The sequence below is a fragment of the Triticum urartu genome, chromosome 2 (genome assembly GCF_003073215.2).
Source record: "Triticum urartu cultivar G1812 chromosome 2, Tu2.1, whole genome shotgun sequence".
In the NCBI taxonomy this organism is placed as follows: Eukaryota; Viridiplantae; Streptophyta; class Magnoliopsida; order Poales; family Poaceae; genus Triticum; species Triticum urartu.
Genome location: NC_053023.1, coordinates 641,829,200 through 641,851,745, shown reverse-complemented (window position 1 = coordinate 641,851,745; position 22,546 = coordinate 641,829,200). Strand labels below are relative to the sequence as shown.

The 22,546-nt window shown below is 50.4% G+C and overlaps 1 protein-coding gene and 1 long non-coding RNA gene across 2 annotated transcripts; one reads left to right on the top strand and one right to left on the bottom strand.

The window, feature by feature from the left end:
* The first annotated feature begins 6,653 nt into the window (after positions 1–6,653).
* Positions 6,654–13,016, top strand: LOC125533843. Its single transcript, XR_007294374.1, has 5 exons — positions 6,654–7,011; positions 7,107–7,254; positions 9,971–10,054; positions 10,396–10,473; positions 11,771–13,016. It is a non-coding gene; the product is annotated as an uncharacterized LOC125533843 (long non-coding RNA).
* Positions 13,017–13,426: 410 nt separating this feature from the next.
* Positions 13,427–15,758, bottom strand: LOC125533842 (subtilisin-like protease 1). The gene is made up of 2 exons (XM_048697177.1): positions 14,859–15,758; positions 13,427–14,741 (listed from the first exon to the last, which is right to left on the bottom strand). Exons 1-2 carry the CDS (start codon positions 15,756–15,758, stop codon positions 13,515–13,517), a joined length of 2,127 nt encoding a protein of 708 aa, XP_048553134.1. The 3' UTR covers positions 13,427–13,514.
* Positions 15,759–22,546: the final 6,788 nt, after the last annotated feature.

The following is a 22,546-nucleotide window of genomic DNA, read 5'->3' as shown; positions in this document are numbered from 1 at the left end:
GGAGTCCACTCGAACTTATCAGATTTCTTCATCAATCGGTAAAGAGGTAATGCCTTTTCACCGGGACGAGAGATGAACTGACTCAAAGCGGCCAACCAACCAGTAAGCTTCTGAACGTCGTGTATGCGCACAGGACGTTTCATTCGGAGTATTGCACCAACTTTCTCTGGGTTTGCATCGATACCTCATTCGGAAACGAGAAAACCGAGTAACTTTCCACCTGGAACTCCAAATATACACTTCGACGGGTTAAGCTTGATATCATATCTTCTCGGATTGGCAAAAGTTTCAGCGAGGTCAGTCAGCAGGTCAGAACCTTTTCGCGACTTAACCACGATGTCATCCATGTATGCTTCCATATTCCGACTGATTTGAGTGAGCAGGCACTTCTGTATCATACGCATGAATGTGGCGCCAGCATTCTTGAGACCAAAGGGCATGGTAACATAGCAAAAGCACCTATATGGGGTGATGAAAGCCGTTTTTATTTCATCGGGTCCATACAGTCAGATCTGATGATACCCGAAATATGCGTCCAGAAAGGACAATCGCTCACATCCCACAGTCGAGTCAACTATTTGATTGATGGGAGGGAGAGGGAAGTGATATTCCGGGCATGCCCGATTGATATGCTTGAAGTCAATACACACACGGAGTGAATCATCCTTCTTGGGAACCATGGCTACATTGGCGAGCCACTCGGAGTGGTAAATCTCTCCAATGAACTCAGCTGCTAGAAGCCGAGCCACTTCCTCGCCAATTGCCTTTCTTTTCTCCACGGCGGACCATCGGAGGTGCTCTTTGACAGGTCTTGCTTTTGGGTCAACTTGCAAACGGTGCTCAGCCAGTTCTCTGGGTACACGTGGCATGTCAGAAGGTTTCCATGCAAAGATGTCCCGGTTCTCATGGAGGAACTGGATGAGCCCTTCTTCCTATTTGTTGTCGAGCGTTGTTGATATGTGAGTCGGAGTAGCATTGGGATCAGTCAGGTGAATATGAACTGACTTTGTTCCGCGAGACGACTTAAATGCAGACTCTGAAGCAGGCTTCTTAGCTCTCAACAAATCACTCGGATCTGCTGTCTTCTTGTATTCCTCCATTTCTATTGCTGCCATCTGTTCATCGGCAATCTTCGAGCCCTTCTGGAAGCACTTTTCTGCTCGCTGCCGATTACCAGTGACTGTAATCACGTCCCTAGGGCCAGACATCTTGATTTTGAGATACACATAACATGGTCGAGCCATGAAACGGGCATACGCAGTTTCTACCCAGGATAGCATGATAGGCACTCTGAAAATCTACGGCTTCAAATGTCAACTTTTCCTTACGATAATTCTTTGAATCAGCGAAAGCCACATCAAGAGTGATCTGGCCGAGTGAATCGGCTTTCTTTCCAGGTATAACTCCGTGGAACCGCATGTTGCTCTCACTGAGTTTGGACATCGGGATGCCCATCCCTCGGAGGGTCTCAGCATACAAAATGTTCAATCCGCTTCCACCATCCATCAAGACTTTGGTTAATCGGGTGCCTCCAACGACCAGGTCGACCACCAACACTTGCCTCCCAGGGGTGGCAATGTGCGGCGGGTGGTCTGACTGGTTGAATGTGATAGGAGTTTTTAACCATTTCAGATACGTCGTCGTCGCCGGAGCAACCATGTTTACTTCCCTGTTGATGACTTTCAATCGACTTTTGCTTTTGACGTCAGCAAAAATCACCAAAGTGGAATTGACATTGGGAAATCCTTCATCATCCTCTTCTTTATCCTCATCCTTATCAGATTCCTTCTCTTTCTCATTGGGTTGCTTTTCTCGGAACCGCTGTATAAGGACTCGACACTGTCGAGTGGTATGCTTTGGATAGATAAGATTACGTACCCTCTTCATCCTTGATGTGAATGTGGCATGGCAAATCCAGCACGTCGTTCCCGGCTGAGTCTTTCACCTTCTTGGGGGTCTAGGGCCCTTTAGGTTTTCCTTTAGCTTTTCCTTGGGTTGCGACTGCAACCTCTCCAGGACCCGCAGGTTCTGCTTTACACTTCTGCTTCCGATTGGAATTGCCTCCTCCAGTGTCCTGGCCGACTGGTTTGCTCTTGCCGCTGCGGAGCCGGTCATCTTCTTCACCATTTGCGTACCGAGTGGCTATCTCCATCATTCGGGTCAAAGACATATCTCCTGTCCGACCGAATTTCAGGTTGAGCTCCCGCTACCGAACGCCCTCCTTGAAGGTGCAAACTGCTTGGTACTGAGACACATTCTCCAATGTGTGATGCAAAATGGACCAGCTCTGGATGTAATCCCTCAAAGTTTTATTCGGTTTTTGCACACGGTGTTACAATTCTGCCAATCCTGCTGGCCGTTTGCACGTGCCCTCGAACGTTCTGACGAACACTCGGGCCAACTCCTCCTAGCTGAAAATACTGCCTGGGGTCAACTGATTCAACCAAGCTCTAGCCGACCCTTCAAGCATCAGGGGCAGATGCTTCATTGCCACTTCATCGTTTCCTCCACCGATCTGCACAGCCACTCGGTGGTCCTCAAGCCAGGTGTTAGGCTTTGATTCACCAGTGAACTTACTGACCCCAGTCGCCAACCTGGAGTTGGGAGGGATCTCTGCAGCCCTGATGGCTCTCCTAAAACACTAGACCAGAAACATGCACTCTGCTTCCAGTCGGGTGATCTCTGTCTTGCCCTTCTCTATGTGCTCGATTCCTGTCCACCAAACCTTGTACCAGAATGGACCTTGCATCAAACCCTAGTTCTCTTGAGTCGACTGGCCTCCTCCGCTCCTCGCTGTACGGGCGCCAATCATCATAATGCCGGGGCACGTAGATTCGTCCCTCGGAGGGGGTGTAGGAACTCGACGACGGTCATCACGGTCGAGCCGATGATCGTGCTGCTCGTGGTTCCGACCCAAATACTGCCCTTGGCGATGCCCTCGTCCTTCACGCCGCGGAGGCGATCTTGGGCTGTGAGCTGACTGAACGGTGTTAGCAACTACAGATCTGCTATGGATTCTGTTACGCGACTGAGACACTGCAGTATTCTGCTCTCCTGCTGCTCGGAGAAGCGCTCTGATCTGCATCAAACCTCTACCAGCTTCTGACTGGGACGGCTCAATAGATTCTTCTATACGGGCTGCAGCGGTAAGATTCTGAATCAGAGTGCGGTATACTTGTGGTTCTGGTGGAAATAGCTGCCTTTGCCGTCGACTGGACTCGGGGATCAGTCAGCGAGCATGGTCGTCGAGTGCACGCTGAAGGTTCTCCAGTCGGGTGCGCTCAGCCAAAGTGGACAAATGCGCCACCTCCAAGGCCCGAGCCTTAGAGGACTCGCCGACAATGGGCGTGTGGAGGGCCTCCACATTGCGGCGGTGAAGTTCCTCCCTCTGCTGAGAAGAGAGAGTTTTGGGGTGGTACTCTTCATGAACGCGCGATGGATCGCCGCCGCCATCGTCACCGCCGTTGCGACGCATGCCAGGCGGACTACGAGGCGTGTCAACCATCTGGACCTCCGCCGTGGGGTCGCTGCTGTCGCACTCGGACAGTGTCTCGCCGGAGCCAGTCGAACAGGCCGTAGAGAGATTCGTTGGGCTCGATTGCCACGACTTGAGGGGTGGCCGACTGATGCGCCACCGCATGCTTCACCCACCGCTGTAGCCGTGACTGATCGGATCGCTTGTGACGGCGAACAGCGGGGAGCGAAGATGCCGCGGGGGCCAACCGATACTGAGTCGACAGCTGCCGCAGAAGGACACCGCGAACGCACACGCGAAAGTGCGTCGCCCCGCGGACGGGGAGCGCCTCGACATCGAGAGGAGCTTCCTGAAGCCAAGCGGAGTCGTCGGCGATGAAGACGAGTGCGCCGAGATGGATCTCGTGGCCCTCAGCCAAACCTCCGCCGGAAACCATGATGAAAGGACTCGGAGAAATCGCAACCTCACCGGAAAGTCGCTAAGACACCTGCCCCACGGTGGGCGCCAACTATCGTGGTTCTAAGTCTGACAGTAAAGTATGGGGGTAGGAATGTAGAGGCAAGATCCTAGCTACGGTGAGATTGTGCACACAAGATGTACGAGTTCAGGCCCTTCGCGGTGGAAGTAACAACCCTACGTCTCAGTGCCCAGAGGCTCGGTCGATTGGATTATGCGTGAAGTTGCAGGGGGTGCACACCCTTGTGCCAGAGGAGGGGGGCGGCTTATATAGAGTGCGTCAGGACCCCCGCCATCCCACGTTACACAGGGTTCAATGTACGTTAAGACGGGGCGTTACTGGTAACGCCAGCAATAAAGTCATATAATTGATCATTAATACTACGGAGTGAATGCCTGACTGTTGCTACCCGGGGTGACTTTAGGCCTTTTATACTCCGAGTGGTTTTTTGTACCGTCGAGTGATGATATGCCGGTCGAATGGAATTGGGATATCCGAATGGAGATGTTGGTCGAGTGGGCATGCACTCTGGTGACTCCAGTCGGGTTGAACTTGTTGTCCTTTGATTGTAGGGCAGTGTCCTTGGGAGGGGTGCTTAGATCAGGTCTATTGCCCTACCCTAGGTACACGACATCATCAGCGGCCACCCTTGAGGCCTTTCTCTCCTTTCCCGTATGGCCCATTAAGGCCCAATACGAATTCCTGTAACTCTCCGGTACTCCGAAAAATACCCGAAACACTCGGAACCTTTCCGATGTCCGAATATAGCCTTCCAATATATCTATCTTTACGTCTCGACCATTTCAAGACTCCTCGTCATGTCCGATCTCATCCGGGACTCCGAACAAACTTCGGTCATCAAATCACATAACTCATAATACAAATCGTCACAGAACGTTAAGCGTGCGGACCCTACGGGTTCGAGAACTATGTATACATGACCGAGAGTCATCTCCGATCAATAACCAATAGCGGAACCTGGATGCTCATATTGGATCCTACATATTCTACGAAGATCTTTATCGGTCAAACCGCATAACAACATACGTTGTTCCCTTTGTCATCGGTATGTTACTTGCCCGAGATTCGATCGTCGGTATCTCAATACCTAGTTCAATCTCGTTACCGGCAAGTCTCTTTACTCGTTCCGTAACACATCATCCCGCAACTAACTCATTAATTGCAATACTTGCAAGGCTTATAGTGATGTGCATTACCGAGTGGGCCCAGAGATACCTCTCCGACAATCGGAGTGACAAATCCTAATCTTGAAATACGCCAACCCAACAAGTACCTTTGGAGACACCTGTAGAGCACCTTTATAATCACCCAGTTACGTTGTGACGTTTGGTAGCACACAAAGTGTTCCTCTGGTAAACGGGAGTTGCATAATCTCATAGTCATAGGAACATGTATAAGTCATGAAAAAAGCAATAGCAACAAACTAAACGATCAAGTGCTATGCTAACGGAATGGGTCAAGTCAATCACATCATTCTCCTAATGATGTGATCCCGTTAATCAAATGACAACTCATGTCTATGGTTAGGAAACATAACCATCTTTGATCAACAAACTAGTCAAGTAGAGGCATACCAGTGACACTCTGTTTGTCTATGTATTCACACATGTATTATGTTTCCGGTTAATACAATTCTAGCATGAATAATAAAAATTTACCATGATATAAGGAAATAAATAATAACTTTATTATTGCCTCTAGGGCATATTTCCTTCACATATGACATCAAATTTTAAATAAATTTAAGTTGTTTATTCACCATAGAAGCAAAATTTCCAATGAACGGAAACATATATTTATTTGTTGCAACAAAACCTGATACACAACATTGCAAACAAAGGTGGGAGCACGAAGTAGTTCCCTGTGATGCAAATTTGAATAACGTTGCTCACAAGTTTTTAATTTGTACAGAAAAAAAGGAGGCTTGCTGCCTAAAATGCGCAACCTGTTTCCTGAAATCAATGACCAATCCATACCGCAGTCAATCCCATGGAATCAGGGACCCAAATTACGTCATTTACGGAAGCAATCTCTTTGTTTTGGTGGAGCAGTTTATGTACGAGGAAGCACACAATTTAGGACAATGCTACATCTACATAATCTTTACCTAATAATAAAGAGACCGACTAAGGGTTAGATGACTGAAATTAAAATTTCAGTCAGTCGATTTCTGTCATGTGGCGTTGGTATCACCATTCGTGCATGTGCGCATGAGTAGAAAACACACAACGCGCTTCACCCGACCCTGTGCACTACGCTGACCGGAAGGACGAGCATGCATGCGTGCAAGGGTGCAGGGAACGGCTCGCTGCCTCACACTCAGCGGAAGCGAACCAGCATGCCAGCATGCCGCCATGCATGTATAGACACAAACAGTACAAGCTAGGTAGGGGCTTCCAAGTAAAGAAAAAAGCTAGCTAGGGGCTATCGTATCACTACCCATATCCCATGCATTTGTGTAATTAAAGAGAAATGCAAATATATAAAGAAAATGAAAATGAAAAATAGATAAATAAATAATGGAAAAATTTGCACAAAGTTTACATAGAAATTGCGTTTTTTATAATATGCAAGAATAAATCTATAATAGTAAACCCAAATGCTAAAAAGTGCAGAGCACACACCCTCCGTAACCATCGGATCTAAATCATGATCTCCAGGTGTTTCCCGGTCGGGGCGTGGATGTGGTTCGTGCGATGAGAGTCGTCTCGCCGGACGCGGGGGCCCACCACAACCCCCAGCCTCTCTCCACTCTGCTTCGTCATTTTGAGGCGCGTTGCCGGAGGTCCGCCGGAGATTGGGAAGGCATTGTAGAAGCGGGAGGAGAGAACCCCCTACATAAGGAGGATAGAGGGGCTAGAGCTCCGCGCGCAGTGACCACTAGGCGGAGGCGGAAGGGTGGCGTCCGGGGCCGTCGCTTCTCTGCGTGCCGCGTCCACGAAGCGACGGATCGAACGGGAGGGACACCGCACGTCTGTGCAGCTCGACTCCTAGCGGCGAAGAGCGAGAGCCAGAAGCGCCATCGTCAGCGGTCGAGAAATCAGGCCTCAGATCGCCGGTAAGCATCGTTGATTCCTGCACACATGCGTTTTATTCCAATCGAATCGAGGTCGTATTGGCCTCACAAGTGGTGTGGGGGCATGCTGATTTCAGGGGGGCGCAGTTAGGCCGTGTCTGGCCGCCGGAGGCTGTCGCGCTCGTACAGCTCATACTCTCTGCTAGCTTGGTGAGCTCCTCGTCTTCATGAGTACCCCGACTTCCTCGCGTCTCACCCGAACTCCAGCGGAAGCTAACTGCCATGGTAGTACCCTTTGCTCTCCTTTTAATTACAGAACAGGAATGCTAAGTGCAGTGGCATGATTAGTTAGAGGCCTCACCTTTTGTAGAATAATCCGGGAATCTGAGCATCTCTGTAATAGAAAGAGCTTACATGATAATTTATGGGGGAAAGGGGATAAAATCACAGCAATGCCTCGGTAAGATTTATGTCACAGCAATGCCAGGAAACGATTGCAAAATCCAGTGTCATGTGTTACTTAGTTGCGTGAGTTTTTGCCAAAACTTGCCCACACATTGTAGGTAGTTGCCTCAAAATAACTCGCATAATGAACAATCCTAAAGTTTTATACACATTGTTTTGCTTACTTAGTTGCTTGACAGGTTCAGATTTTTTTTGCTTTAGTGGTTGTGTGCTCATTAAACTCGTCAATGCCGAGATCAATGACTTATCAAATGATACTAATATTGACTATGTTGCCTACAATCAAAATAACTAATAGATCAAGTCTACATTCTTTTATCCTAAATAAGTAATAGATTAAGTCTAATGGTATTTTGATTTTAGACTTGCCTACAATCAAAATCAGAGTTGCTTTTTTGAGATATAATTAGACTTGCCTACAAACAAGCAGGGGAGTTGCCTGCTTTCCCCCCGTGTTGTTTTAGACAAGGGCCCTCAAGTGCATATCGATCACAAAGTTTGATATCACTTTTTTTACCACCAATAGACATGACTTGGTGAATTTAGTTTTTTTCTTCTATATATGGCTGCTTTGTCGGTGTACCAAGTCTGGTTTTTTCTCAGATAGTCTATGTAGCTGGAGGGCAGCGAGGTGTGAGAGAGGGTGCGTTGGGAAATACGAAGGTAGTGGGCGGATTTAGTTTTACAGTACAAGATACGTGTACAACAAGAAGCACATCAGTGCTTGCTGAATAATGCCACCAGAATCACATTGATTTTATAAAGCATGAGGACATAGCATTATTGTTATGCTATTTTTAGTACACATAAAACTAAACTCTCCTAGGGGAAAGCAACACTGCATCTGACTGATAAATTCTTTGTCTTACAGTAATCGTTGATGCCACAGACAAGATGCAGTTAACAACAAGATATTGCATCGATGTGTGCACTCACAGTTCCATCTGTTTGATCAATTCACCAGTTCTCCTTCCCCAGTTATAGCCGCTTCCAATTCCCATGTTGACACTTCTGCTAACCGCCAGTACATCATTAAGCAAGCAAAAGTAAGAAGGTTCAGATTGTACTCTAGACCGAGAAAGTCAGCAGCCAAAAAACGTGCTTTCTTCTAGTCAATCTATAATATTTGTGCGCATTGAGTTCTAGCCAGAAAACATGCTTTCTTCTAGAGCCAAGTGGGCAGTGCCAGCTGTGTGTCACGACCACCTAGTAGGGTGGAGTTAGATCTGGGAAAGCGTTGTCTCAAGTGGTCGAGGAACTAGGTCCCAAATCACTGGTAAGTATCTCGAAATCGCCCCCCTAAGCATGTGTTTTTCTGCTCACATATACAATTCTATGTGATATAGGCGGAATAGGGAGGTTGAAGAGGGGTGTGGGGGTCCCATGTTTATGGGTGAACCGATTTTGAGCGCGGCGGGGGTTTGTGACTTGGGGATGTGTGGGCTGGAAGCTTGTATGATTTCAGCTGAAAGTTTTTAAAACTTGCCCAACGAAAGACAGTTAGTTGCTAGAGATGCCGGTGTAAGTCGCCCAAAGATCCGGTCCCGAGACGGAGGCTGGAATCGTTGATGATTCGAGCCGAAAGTGTCCAAAACTTGCCCAACACATGATAGGTAGTTGCTAGAGATGCTTGTGTAAGTTGCCAAAGATCCGCTCACAAAATGTGGGGCCTGGAATCGTCTCTGACTTGAGCCGAAAGTGTCCAAAACTTGCCCAACGCATGATAGTTAGTTGCTAGAGATGCCAGCGTAAGTTGCCAAAGATCCGCTCCCGAGATGCGGGCGCTTGATTCATCTATGATTTGAGTCGAAAGTGTCAAAAACTTGCCCAACACATGATAGTTAGTTGCTAGAGATGCTGGTGTGAGTGACCCTCCACTGCCGAGATGTGGGGGCTGGAATCACCAATGATTTGAGACGAAAGTGTCCAAACTTGCCCAATACATGATAGTTAGTTGCTAGAGATGCTGGCGTGAGTTGCTCAAAGATCCTCTCTCGAGAACATTGGGTTTTATTTCACCCGAAACTTGCCCAATGCATGATAGTTAGTTACTAGAGAGGCTGGTGCGAGTTGCCCAGAGATATTTTTTTAGCAAAAATTTGATTTTCTTTGCACAAGACAAAAGTTTTTTTTGAGGAATCACCGGGGGAGTCCCCCCACCTGTATTTATTACTCAAAGTTACAATCCAAGATTACAAACAAGCGCGCGCACACACACACATACACAGAAGAATAGATGATTACATGGGCACGCCTAGGCGTGATGAGAGGAAAGCTCGCCACGAGAAGGCAGCTTCCTTATCATAAGCGGAAGTGAGCCGATGCGTCCACAGGTCCAAGTCCTCCAAGATGGACCGAAGTGATAGAGTGGAGTGGTAGTCCTGATCTCGAAACACCTTGGCATTCCAACAAAAGTGGTATTTTCCAATAGGATAAGTTGTCTACATATAAATAGTACTTGCCTAAATCACCTAAGTTTCATAAATATGGTTTTGTAGATATTCTTGCCTAAAGAGATTGTTTGTTTTGTTTACAGGGCCTCACTAAATTCAAAGTTAAAGCAACATTTTTGAGGTTTTATGCACACGCCCAAGCAAGAAGGTCCAACACCCATTTTCAGGTAAGCTTCGCACAAAGATATCCAACTTTTTTGTTTCAGCAAAAGAAGTGGAGTTGCTTCAAACATACAAGAGCTGCTTACCGCCAACAGTGATTTTGCTTAAACAAATCCTAGAAATTGGATGTTCTTTTTTGTTTTCTCAACACAGTCCTAGTACAAAAAAGCTACTTAAGAAAAACATCAAGGGGTTTCTCTGGATGCACAACAACCAGTAGTTGGAGGAAAACAGAACAGTTTTCATGTACTGACAAGACTAGCTTATTGTCAATACTTGGTTTGCTTAAAAGCCCGCTATAGTTGCTCACTTATTCCTTTTTACTGTTTTCTTGCAATTGGTGTAGTAAAATCAATACTAGCTGCTCATGTCAGAAAAACAAGGGGAAAACACTGGAAAAATAGTTGCAATCAAGATGAATAAGGTGAGAAAAAAAATCAAACCTTCTCTTTCTTTTCCTCCTCTACATGCTAGGTCATTCTGATTCGATATGTGGGTTGGTTAGTTAAATATTACACGAGCAAAATATGGGTCAATTTTGCCTGAATTTTTATAAGCAAGTTTTTGCTTAGGAGAAACCCATATAAAGGTGCAAACATTTTTATCTGTTTTTGCTTCTTGGGGTTTTGAGCATGGGTTGCCAATAAATCAATCTCTTTTTTCACATGCATACACATCATCCCCAGGAGATACCTGTCCAAAATCCAAAGCACAAGCTAAAACCAGAACTTTAAGAGGGTTATGTTTCTTTTTATTCACACAACTAAATAATCAAGAGTTGCCTCTAAACCATTCCCTACTTGCCCAAACATTATAGAAGCTTGTCTAGATATGTGAACAGCTAGAAACACAACCAACACAAATGCTATAGTTAGAGCAAATTCCCAGATAGATACATTGCCCAAAATCTAGTACTCCCTCCATTCCCTTATACAAGGTCACAAACTCATATTATAGGTATCAAGATAAAGTTTAATGACTCCTTTGCAAGTCAACTTCTCTTTTCGTTAACCGGGATCATTAATACACCACAAGCATGCAACGAATAAATGGGAAGGAAGTGGCTGAGTGTCATTATGACTACATGCATGTAAGTATTAAAAAGTTGCTAGCACGAGGAAACATCATTAATTTTTGCCTCGATTACTGTTGGTGGCCCTGTATTGATGCAAAATGTATTTTTGATAGTGGCATGTATAATGGAATGGAGGGAGTAGCAAAATTCGCAACGAAACACGTCAGCTACTACTACAATTGCGCAACTTGTAGTTCGAGGATACATTTGCCCCAAAATTCACTAGTAAAATCCAAACCCTGTAACTTTCAAGACCTCTTTTTTCCTTAATTTATTTTTCTACCACAAAAGAAACATGAGTTGCCTGCATTTTTTTCTCCGTGGTTGCCTACACAACTTTCCCAAAAGCTTTGACAAGATTGAAGATCAGCCAAAAAACAACAGCATCGGGCAACCTACAACACTCTGTAGATGCTTAAAATCGAAGCATAAACTAGAATAGTAATTTCAAGAGAGGGGTTTCCTTGTGTTTCCACCAAGAGTTGCCTAGAAATCATTCCAGACTTGCCTCCACATCATTCCAACTTGCCAAAAAAACACATTATTTTGCGTGCATAATGCCTTAGTAGTTCTTTTTTGCAGTTTCACAAGCATTAACTGCCATCTTGTTGTATATTCCCTCATTGATAAACCCTTCGTTCCACAGGCTTTTGTAAAAGTGAAGGTGCTTGAGAGGGCACATCAAGATAGAAGCGCACCTCTCAGGTCCATGGCCTCCAAAATGGGGGCAACAGTTGTGGCAATGGAGGAGAGGACAGATGGAGAAGGGCATGTCAAGGGGGGAGGTTTGGGAGTCTGCGACTGGGAAGGGGAAGGAGGATTTGGTGCATCGGCATGAGCAGCAGTTACGATTGTGACAGACTCGTCCCTGGGGGCCATGTGCGTGAGGCGTTTCTTTCCTTTTTTGGTTTGCTAGCTATATCCGGGGAGAGGTCCACTACCAATTTTGGGGTGTGTGCTCTGGACCGCTAGCCAGCCAACGCTTGCTGGCTAGTCGTGTCCAATAGTAAAAATTTCATAAAAAGGAAATTTCCTAAGGAGGAATGAATTAATCAAACAGAAACTTAAACAAAATCAAAATATGAACTTTTCTATAAGAATGAATTAGTGGTTTTGGTATTACCCATTAAGAAGAGAGAAAATCAAAAAATAAAATCAAAACAATGGGATTATCTAAGGAATAATAAATTAGTGACATTGGTGTTACCCTTTAATAAGAAATAAAATAAACTAAAAACTCAAACAAAAATTGCACTTTTAAAATATATGCAAGAATAAACATATAATAGCGATGTCTTTGCAAAAAAAATCCTAAGAAGGGATGAGTTAGTGGCATTGGTATTGCCCATAAAGAGGAAAGAAAAATATAACGGTAACTAAAACAAAATTAAAATATAATGGCCAATCGTGTGAGTGCCTAGTGGGTTCTTCCTCATAGGGTTTTGCGAGGGAGGAGGCAAGATAGTGTTATGACTGTGGTTAGGTAAGTGATTAGAGTAGTTGCTTTATAATGTTTCTTTACCTTCATAAACTCTCTCATCTCGTGCTTGACACCGCTAAATCACATAGCCTCTTCTTTGACAATGTTGCATGCTGGCTTAGGTCTGATGCAAGTCTTCAAGAATACACAACATTGTTCATAGGACTATCCTACGATGTTTAAGACTCACCATTTCTATAAACAATCTACTCCATAGGACTAATCCTATGATGCAGACCCTAGGTGGCTGCCTGAGACCTTGTGGGGGTGGGATCGTCTTCTTTTCCATTTTTAGCCTCTTAGGCACTTACATCATGTTTGTATTCAGACCTACCATGTTTCCTGCTATGTATGAATGTTATGTTGAGCCATGAGGTTCTAGTTGTAATAAATTGGATCTTGACTCATCAAAAATCGAACGAATATCAAATTTACATGATTACTTGCAACATGACTTCTCCCATGGTCTCACGAACAAGGGAAATTACTCACAAATAATATTCATGGTCAAGATCAGAGGGATATTAAATAGCATAATGAATCTGAACATATAATGTCCCATCAAATAAACCATCTAGCATCAACTACAAGATGTAATCAACACTACTAGTCACCCACAGGTACCAATCCGAGGTTTTGATACAAACATTGAACACACGTGATGAACTAGGGTTTGAGATGAGATCGTGCTGTTGAAGATTGGCCTCCCAAAAATGAGAGGGTTGTTGGTGATGACGATGGCTTCAACTTCCCCCTCTCAGAGGGAATTTTCCCTGACAGAATCGCTTCACAGGAGGGCAAAAGTGCTCCTGCCCAAATTTGGCCTCGAGATGGTGGCGTTCCTCCTGAAAGTCATTTCTTTATTTTGCTCTTGGATCCTTCCATCTCTCATGCCGAAAATCAAGTCTGATCAAGCAAAGGTGACAGAGATTGGGCTCCGTACGGTGTGCTTCTCGGACACCCATCGCAGCGCACCCTGCACCACCCTCGTAGCACTCTGGCTCGGCCACAAGTATACCGAGAAAGTCAGCTCCTGGCCCTCCTCGACGAATTCAAGCTCCCTCGGAAATATGTCCATGCTTACGGCGCTGCTCGGCATGTCGATCGCCGCGTAGTACACCGAAGGCACCACCCCGACGTTCTTCACCTTGCGCCTTACCACCACCGGCGCGCTCGAATTCCAGGATGCTACAAAAGTGACAGAGATCGACGGGTAATTCAGCAGGCGGTCGCTGATCACTACGGTGGTCAAGCAGTCGATCCGCCGGCGCGCGATCACCGACACTTGTTGGCTCGTGTACATGCTACAGAGGTAGCCGATGTAATCCTCAGGAGTAATGTCGTAGACTAGGCCAGGGTCAGCGGCCTTCATTGGATTGACGTGTCCGGCGCCGGTGGCGAAGAGGTTGGCCGTCACGCGCTGCTCGTTGAGTATTGGACGGCCGGAACGGTCGGTGATGTCGGCCGTTGTCATCATGGCCGACTTGATCGCCGTCGGCGACCAGTCCGGGTGCTTGCTCTTGATCAGAGCGGCGATGCCGGCGAGGTGCGGTGTCGACATGGACGTGCCGGAGATGATGTTGAAGGTCGGCCCAGGGAGAACCGGCGCCGATGGTGGGCCGACCTGAAACGGCCATGCCCCGAGCACGTTCACTCCGGGGCCCGTGATGTCGGGCTTCAGAACGCCAGTGCCCTGACGGCTAGGCCCGCGAGAGGAGAAGAAGACGATCGACGGAGCAGGTGACGTGCCGAGTAATGTACCCTTGAAGCCCATACGCGCCACCGGGTTCGCCGTGGAGTTGAGGTAGGATTTGATGGCTGCGCCCGCGAGGTAGTCGACGCTCGACGCCGGGAGGATGTTCGCCTGGGCTAACTTGTCGTACCCTCGGAAAAACGGGCTCGCCAAGATCATGCCGACGCCGCCGGCACTCTCCACCACCTCACCTTGGTTGAGCACCGTGATGTTTCGCGTGAGCTCACACAGCACTATCTTGCCCTTGACGTCGAAGCCGTCCAGACTGCCGTTTCCGCAAAGCTCCGTGAATGGCTTCCCGGTCGCGCCCGCGTAGACCAACGGGTAGAAACCGGCATCTCGCTGGTAGAGTGACTCGCCGAGGAAATATGCGCCGTTCCCCAACTGCACCGTCGAACGAATCGAGCGGTCCATGGTACTCGCAGCGACGGTGAGCATCCACGGAGCCTCGTTTTGTAGAGTGCTCTCTTCCGGGCCGGAGTTGCCGGCAGCCATGCTCACAAAAATGCCCTTCTCGATGGCGCCGAACGCCCCGATGGCCATAGGGTCTAGGTGAAAGGGCACCGACGGCCCGCCGAGAGATATGGAGATGACGTCGCAGCCGTCGCCCACGGCGGCGTCAATGCCGGCCAGTATGTCGGCATCCTCGCACCCTATTACAACTTTTCCGTAGCACACCTTGTACATGGCGATGTGCGCGCGGACCGCCATCCCGGCGGCGGTGCCCCATGCGTTGCCAAGCACGTTAGCGCCCGGCACGACCGCTCCAGCGGCGGTGCTTGCGGTGTGAGTCCCGTGCCCAAACTCATCGACCGGCGGCACCCCCGCGGAGGTGCCGTTCGGGCCGTTGAAGGCGGCGACGAAGTTGCGGGCGCCGATGAGCTTATTATTGCACGAGGTGCCGCTGAAGTCGCAACGCCCCTTCCACTTGGCCGCCGGCGGCGGCATGCCCTCGTCGCTGAAGGACGGGTGGTCCGGGAAGATGCCGGTGTCGATCACGCCGACGATGACCCCGGCGCCGAACTCCGACGTGTAGTTCCGCCGCCCCTGCTCGACGTTCAGCCCCAGGAACTCGGGCGTGTGCGTCGTGAGCGTGGTGTACGTCCGGGCGCGGGTCGCGCTGAGGAACCCGGGCATGGCGGACAACGCCTCCAGCTCCTGCCGCGTCAGCCGGGCCGCGAACCCGCTGGCGACGTGGTGGTACGCGTGCACGAGCCGGTCATGGTCGGGGAGGAACGAGTGGTACCACGCCTTCCGGTCGTCCGCGGTGCCAAACACGCGGTTCTCCTCCGTTTGCACGTGGACGATGAACGTGCTGAGCTCGCCGCCGGTTGCCGCGGCAGCGATCGCGAGGAGAAGGAAAGGAAGAAGAGAGAGCAAGGATAGCCTTGTGGTTTCCATGGCTTTTCTTGCTTGAGATGCTGTTCGTGTGGGAGCATATGTACTAGTAGTACGTGCTAGGGTCCAGTCACAGTATCCAGTAGATGGCTCCAAATGCTCTGTCAATGCGATGCCCGCGATACGAACAATGGGCGTTGGTTGTTTTTACATGCGAATCGGGTGTAGCGGACGTACGGGAGTGGGGCTGCAGGCTGGCAGCCTCCCTTGACGTTTACCTTCGATGGAGACGAAGCATATCCAGTGAGAAGCATCGAGTAAAGTATAATTAACATGCTCAAAATTTTGATTTGAAACACGATAGCTTTTTGTTTTTTGGTGGGTGTGTGTAAAACTCACTTAGATATAACATAGTAGTTATGTGACATCTAAAGTGATGTTGTCCTTATTTCTGATTTCGTTTTCCTCCTCGAGTAATGCTACATTCATGGAGTTCTACAGGGGTTTTACGGAGTGGCTGAGATTTAGCACATTATGATTGGTTTGTGGGGCTTCCCTGCCCAGCGCTTCCCTGCCTAACGCTTCCCCCCTCACGCCGGCAGCCACTCCGGCGCCGGCGTCCAACTCCCCACGCCGGCTACCACTCTGGCACCGGCGTCCACTCCCATCTCTCCGCCGGTGACTCGCTCGGTCCCCGGGGCTCCCATGGCGTCTGGATCTCGCAGCCCCCCCTCGATCTCGTCGGCGCATCCGCGGGAGCAGCCTATCGTCTCCGGGCTGGGCATCTCGGGGTCGCCGGGCTCGGCGCGCTCCTCCTCGGCTGAAGGTGGCCAGGCTGTTGGCCCTGCTCCGGCGCTAGCGGAGGGCTGGCGCCGGCCGGGACCTTCCCGCAAGGCCATGTGGCGGCGCCGGCGTGCGCTCAGGAGGCAGTTCGGGTCGGGCTTTGGTGCCGGTCGGGATGTGTCGCCGTCCTCCTCTGAGCGGCGGATGATCCCACCGGACATGTTCGGCCTCTGTTTCAGGTGTTTCGAGGATGGTCACCGGCGTCTAGATTGCACTAACGAGCCTATGTGCATACGCTGCGGCAATGCTGGGCATGTCTCTACCCAGTGCCTGGAGCCACGCAGCCTCACCTCGGTGGAGGAGCTGCGCCGTGCGGTGATTGCCAAGGTCGCGCGCAGGACGGCGGCGGCCGGTATGGCACCGGCCACTCGACGGAGGCTGTCGGAGCCTAGGCAGAGCGCGCCGGTGGCGCCGCTCTCGCCAGTTGCTCCCAACCTACGTCCAGTGGTGCCGGAGGTCACCTGGCCGGTGGTGTCGTCCGAGATCTGTGTGCTGCCACGCTCGGAGGGGCTGGACGACCTCGAGCGCAGGTTACAGATGGCGGTGGTGATGTACGTTGGTGGGGCTAGGCCGGTTGTGTCCTGCGACGACGCGGCGGTCGCGATCTCTGCTCAGATGGGGATTCCAAGGTTTCGTTTTTCAGTGCACAAGTTCCACCCGGAGGACTTCTTGGTCGTGTTCGCGGCGCACGAGTTCAGGAACAGAGCGTTGGCTGTCCCGTCGATTGAGCACCTTGGAGTCAAGTTCTTCGTCAAGCCATGGCTCAGGCAGGCGCAGGCTACTTCCAGGCTGATGCGGGTTCAAGTTGATGTCATGCTCGAGGGCATCCCATCTCATGCGTGGGCTCAGGAGACGGCGGCAGAGCTGCTGGGGAGCGCATGTTTGATCGACAGTCTGGCGCCGGAGATGGCCAGTAGGGAAGACTTGTCTCTGTTCAAGCTTAGAGCATGGTGTGTGGATCCTGAGGATGTGCCAGTGTTTCGGAGGCTGTGGGTGCCGGAGCCGCCGGAGGTGGTAGCTGACCCTGCGGATAGGAGAGCATCGTTCCGCCAACTCCTGGAGTACCCTGTGTTCATTCACATTGGAAGGATGAGGGACTTCTCGCCACCGGAGATGTGGAGGCATGCTTCGGGCTCGGACGGAGGAAGCGGGCAGAGTGGGTTGCCAGACAGCTCCAACAGCTCATTCCAAGGAGGTGAATGGATGATCCAGCCATGGACGCGCGGAGTCCGAGATGATCGTGGTGCCGGCCGGCGGTTCAGTGGCGGCGGCGGTGGAATCAACCAGGGCAAATCCTATCGTGCGGCGCTGGAAGGTAGGGTGGGACCCTCGTCTTGGAGGCTTCCACTGATCGGGTCGCTTACGTCGACGGTCAAGACAGTTGTGGTGCCGCAGCCTGGGACCACGGCGGGCCTGGGGGTTTCAAACGAGCCAATCCGGACGAGGGAGAAGCTGCCCACAGAGGTGGAGACAGCTGGTAAGTTGGTGCTGGCTCCGCAGACTGGCCCTGCCAGGCAGGAGACGGTTGATGTGGCCCAGGAATTGGCTGGCGCAGGTGCGGACAGGCCCAGGCAGGTGGGTGCCAGGATCGAGGATGAGGAGGGGCGGCGGGTTCTGGCCAACGTGATCACGGCAGAGGCGATGATGGAAACAGGAGTGGATCCCAGACCGGTCATGGTGGGGCCGCTGCTGGCCGACCAGACTGCGACCTCCGATGTGGAAGGGACAGTGGGGCCTGATCCCAAGCTGATTCTGGCGGTGCCTTTCGCCGCTGCGGATCCGGTGCGGCTAGATGGACCGGAGGCTTCTAGAGTTGCACCTCGGGGCGGGATGGACGCGGCGCAGGAGATCCCTGCTGCATATGGCCCGGCGCTGCTTTCGGGAGGTTGGGCCCCAGTCTCGGAGCTGATTGGCGACGTGGACAGAGGGCTGCACCCACCCCCTCCTGCATTGGAGCTCGCGTTGGGGGACCAGGTTCCTTTGGCAAGTGGGGTTGCATGTGACGAGACTACGTGCGAAGGCCATGCAAACTTTGGCACTTTGCATGGTGGAGAGATTGTGGTGCATGAGGAGGTGCGGGACGCGCACACGACGGAGGACTGCCTATCAGCTAAAGAGAAGGCAGCGCTGGGTAACATAAAATCCTTCTGCACGGGGCTGCTAAAGAAACTAGCCCCTCCGCTACTGAAGGAGATTGAAGGCGTGAAAGGAGTTCGTGCCGGATAGGATCCCTTCACACCAAGACGGAACACACGATCGGTCTGCGCATCAGGCGCGAGGAAGAGCACATGACAGTGGCCGAGTCGGTCCTCCTTAAAGCCTTGGGCATCTCCAGCGATGATCTGGCGGTCTCAGAAGACGCGCTAGGTCAGCTGAGGGCAGTCTTCGACTCACCTGTCCAGGAGAAGCAGCTGCGGGCGATTGCAGCTATCTTCGGGAAGATTATGCCAAGCAATTTGACCGGCGAGATGGAGAGCACGGTGCTCCTGGCAGCTTAGGCTGCGCGCGGGGTACCATGGGGAAGCCACTCCTTTCCCATGTCACACGCCTCGTTGGAGGTAGTTTATTGGAATGTTAGGGGGATCAATAGCCCAGCCAAGAAAAAGGCGCTTAGGGAGTTCATGGACACGGTGCGTGTCGCAATTGTGTGTATCTTGGAGTCCAAACTAGATAGGGTCGACCAATTTGTTATAATGCAATGCCTAGGGCCTTCTTACGATGGCTTTGCTTACCTTCTGGCGTCAGACACGAGAGGTGGCATCATCATTGGCTGGGACTCTTCTAGAGTGACGATCTCTAACACGGTTCTTGACTCTAACTTCGTTACCGGCTATGTCATGCCTATGGAGGGGCATGGGTGGTGGATGTCGGTGGTATATGGGCCACAGGAGGACGATCAGAAGTGCATCTTCCTCGAGGAACTTGCGGACAGGAGAAAAACATGCCTGGGCCCTTGGATTGTGATCGGGGACTTCAACATGATTCTGAATGCAGCAGACAAGAGCAACAACAGATTGGATCGCAGGATGATGGGTAAATTCAAACGGTTCGTTGATGACAACAGCCTCAAGGAGCTCTTCCTGCACGGGCGGATGTTTACGTGGAGCAACGAGCGCGAGGTGCCCACGCTCACAAAAATTGACAGAGCCTTTGTATCAGTGGACTGGGAGCTTGACCACCCCGATTGCCTGCTGCAAGCTCTGTCTACATCGACCTCTGATCACTGTCCTTTGTACCTATCACTGGAAGAACAAATGCAGCCTCGGAAGCGGTTCAGATTCGAGCTTTTCTGGGTCAAGCTAGACGGGTTCTTGGACGCGGTGAAGGAAGCATGGGTATGTGACGAGGGGATCACGGAGCCCTTCCATAGATTGGATGTCTTGCTACGTAACACGGCCAAGTCCCTCACAGCTTGGGGCCAGCGCAAAGTGGGCAACATCAAGCTTCAAATAGCTTGCGCCAATTGGGTCATTCTTCGGCTAGACTGTGCTCAGGAGTTTCGGATGCTCACGGAGGGGGAGAGATGGCTGCGAGCTACCCTAAAGCATGTGGTGTTGGGGCTTGCATCTTTGGAAAGAACCATAGCAAGGCAAAGATCGCGCATTAAATGGCTACAAGAAGGGGACGCTAACACCAGGCTATTTCACCTGATCGCAAATGGAAGGAAAGCAAAAAACTTCATCCCGGCTTTACAGATAGATGGAGCAGCGATCACAGATCAGAAAGGGAAAGAGAAGGCCTTCTTTGACGCGTTCTCGACTATCATGGGGAGAGACATGGCGCGCGAGCACACTGTGGACTTGGAATTCCTGAACATTGAGGCGCTGGATCTCTCGGATCAGGATTTGATCTTCTGGGAGGAGGAAGTTTGGGAGGTGATCAAGGAAATGCCTTCGGACAGGGCACCGGGGCCGGATGGATTCATTGGGATATTCTTCCAAAAAGCATGGAGTGTGGTGAGGGGCGATGTTATGGCGGCCTTGCACAAGTTTTTTCTGGACAATGGCTGCGGCTTCGGAAGATTGAATCAAGCTCTCATCTCGCTCATTCCGAAGGCACCTGATGCATGTACAGTCAGAGATTTCCGCCCCATCTGCTTGGTACATAGCATACCTAAGCTAGCATCCAAGCTGCTGGCTAACCGTTTGTGCCAACGTATGCCGGAGTTGGTTAAGGTGAACCAATCTGCGTTCATCAAGGGTCGCAGCATTCATGATAACTTTCTTTTGGTCAGGCAAATGGCGAGACGGCTGCACAAGAGGAAGGCAAAAGGGGTGTTGCTAAAACTGGATATTTCAAAGGCATTCGACTCGCTTTCATGGCCTTTTCTTTTCGAAGTGCTGCAGGCCAAGGGGTTCTCGGACAGGTGGAGGTGCTCGATTGCAACCCTCCTCTCTACTGCCAGCTCGCGGATTGTGGTTAATGGATGTGCTGGAGATAAGTTCCAGCATGCCTGTGGTTTAAGGCAGGGTGAATCCCTCTCACCTCTGCTTTTCGTCATTGCCATGGACATACTCACGGCGATCATCGTCAAGGCTCACGACACGCAGATTTTGGGGAAATTGAATGGATGTGGACCACTGCAGAGACTATCCCTCTATGCTGACGATGTGGTGCTATTCCTCAAGCCGACGTTCGCAGATCTGTCATTTGTGGTTCAGACGCTGAGAATCTTTGGAGAAGCTTCTGGCCTCAAAGTCAACTTTGCCAAATCATCTGCAATACTCATAAGGAGCAGCGAGGAAGATAAGGCCTTGGTTCAGAGCATGGTGCCTTGGTAGATCGCCAAGTTTCCATGTAAATACTTGGGTCTGCAGCTCAGTATCAAGCAACTGACTAGATCCGACTGGCAGCCTATTATTGATGCAGCATTGAAGATTCTTCCGGGATGGCAGAGAGGACTGGTGACTCGACATGGCAGGTTGATCCTTGTGAACCAGGTAATGCGGGCGAGACCGATCCACCATATGCTCGTGGCTGAAGCACCAAAGTGGGCGCTAAAAAAGGTGGACAGTGGATGCCGGGCCTTCTTCTGGGCTGGCTCTGAACAAATTCATGGAGGAAAGTGCGCGGTGGCCTGGCAGAGGGTTTGCAGGCCGAAGCAGATGGGAGGACTGGGAGTAATTGACCTCCACCGTCACGGCATCGCGCTCAGGATGAGGTGGGAGTGGCTCAGGAGATATGATGACACTCAACCATGGCAAGGACTCATGGCGCTCGTGGACAAGGATGTAAGCTCGGCCTTTTCTAGCATGGTTCACTGGCGGGTAAGGGACGACACTAAGGCACTCTTTTGGAAGGATAGATGGATTAGCGGATCGACGGTGAAGGAGCTGGCACCGTTATTGGTTTCCAAGGTCAAAACACAGGTGATCAACAAGCGACTGGTAAAGGACAGCCTGTACCTTCATAACTGGATGAACGACGTGAGCGGAGAGCTGGATATGGAAGGACTTGCTCAACTTATCAGGCTCCGCGAGGCTACCATGAACTTTGAGCTGCACGTAGGAGAGGAGGACAGAATGATCTGGAGATGGAACCCTGCAGGCACCTACTCTGCGGCTTCTGCATATGCGTTGATGTGTGAAGGGGGAATCAGATTCCAGCTTGCGGAAGCAATTTGGAAGAGTGGGGCTCCTCTCTCCTGCAAGCTTTTCATGTGGCTGGCTGTACAATACAGGGTCTGGACGTCGGACAGGCGAGTGCGCCATGGCCTTCAAGAGACGATCTCTCCATGCTTTCTATGTGATCAGGAGCAAGACACGGTGGACCACATACTCACACAATGTGTCTATACCAGACAGGTCTGGTTCTAGTGCTTCACCAAGGTAGACATAACGTTGGAGCTGCTGCCAAATGACCAGGACAGGGTGGAAGATTGGTGGGGAGCTTCGAGGAAGAGGATACCCAAGACTCAATGGAAAGATTTTGACTCTTTTGTTATGTTGATTTGTTGGAGTGTATGGAAGCAGAGGAATGGTAGGGTTTTTGGCAGGAACGACACGTGT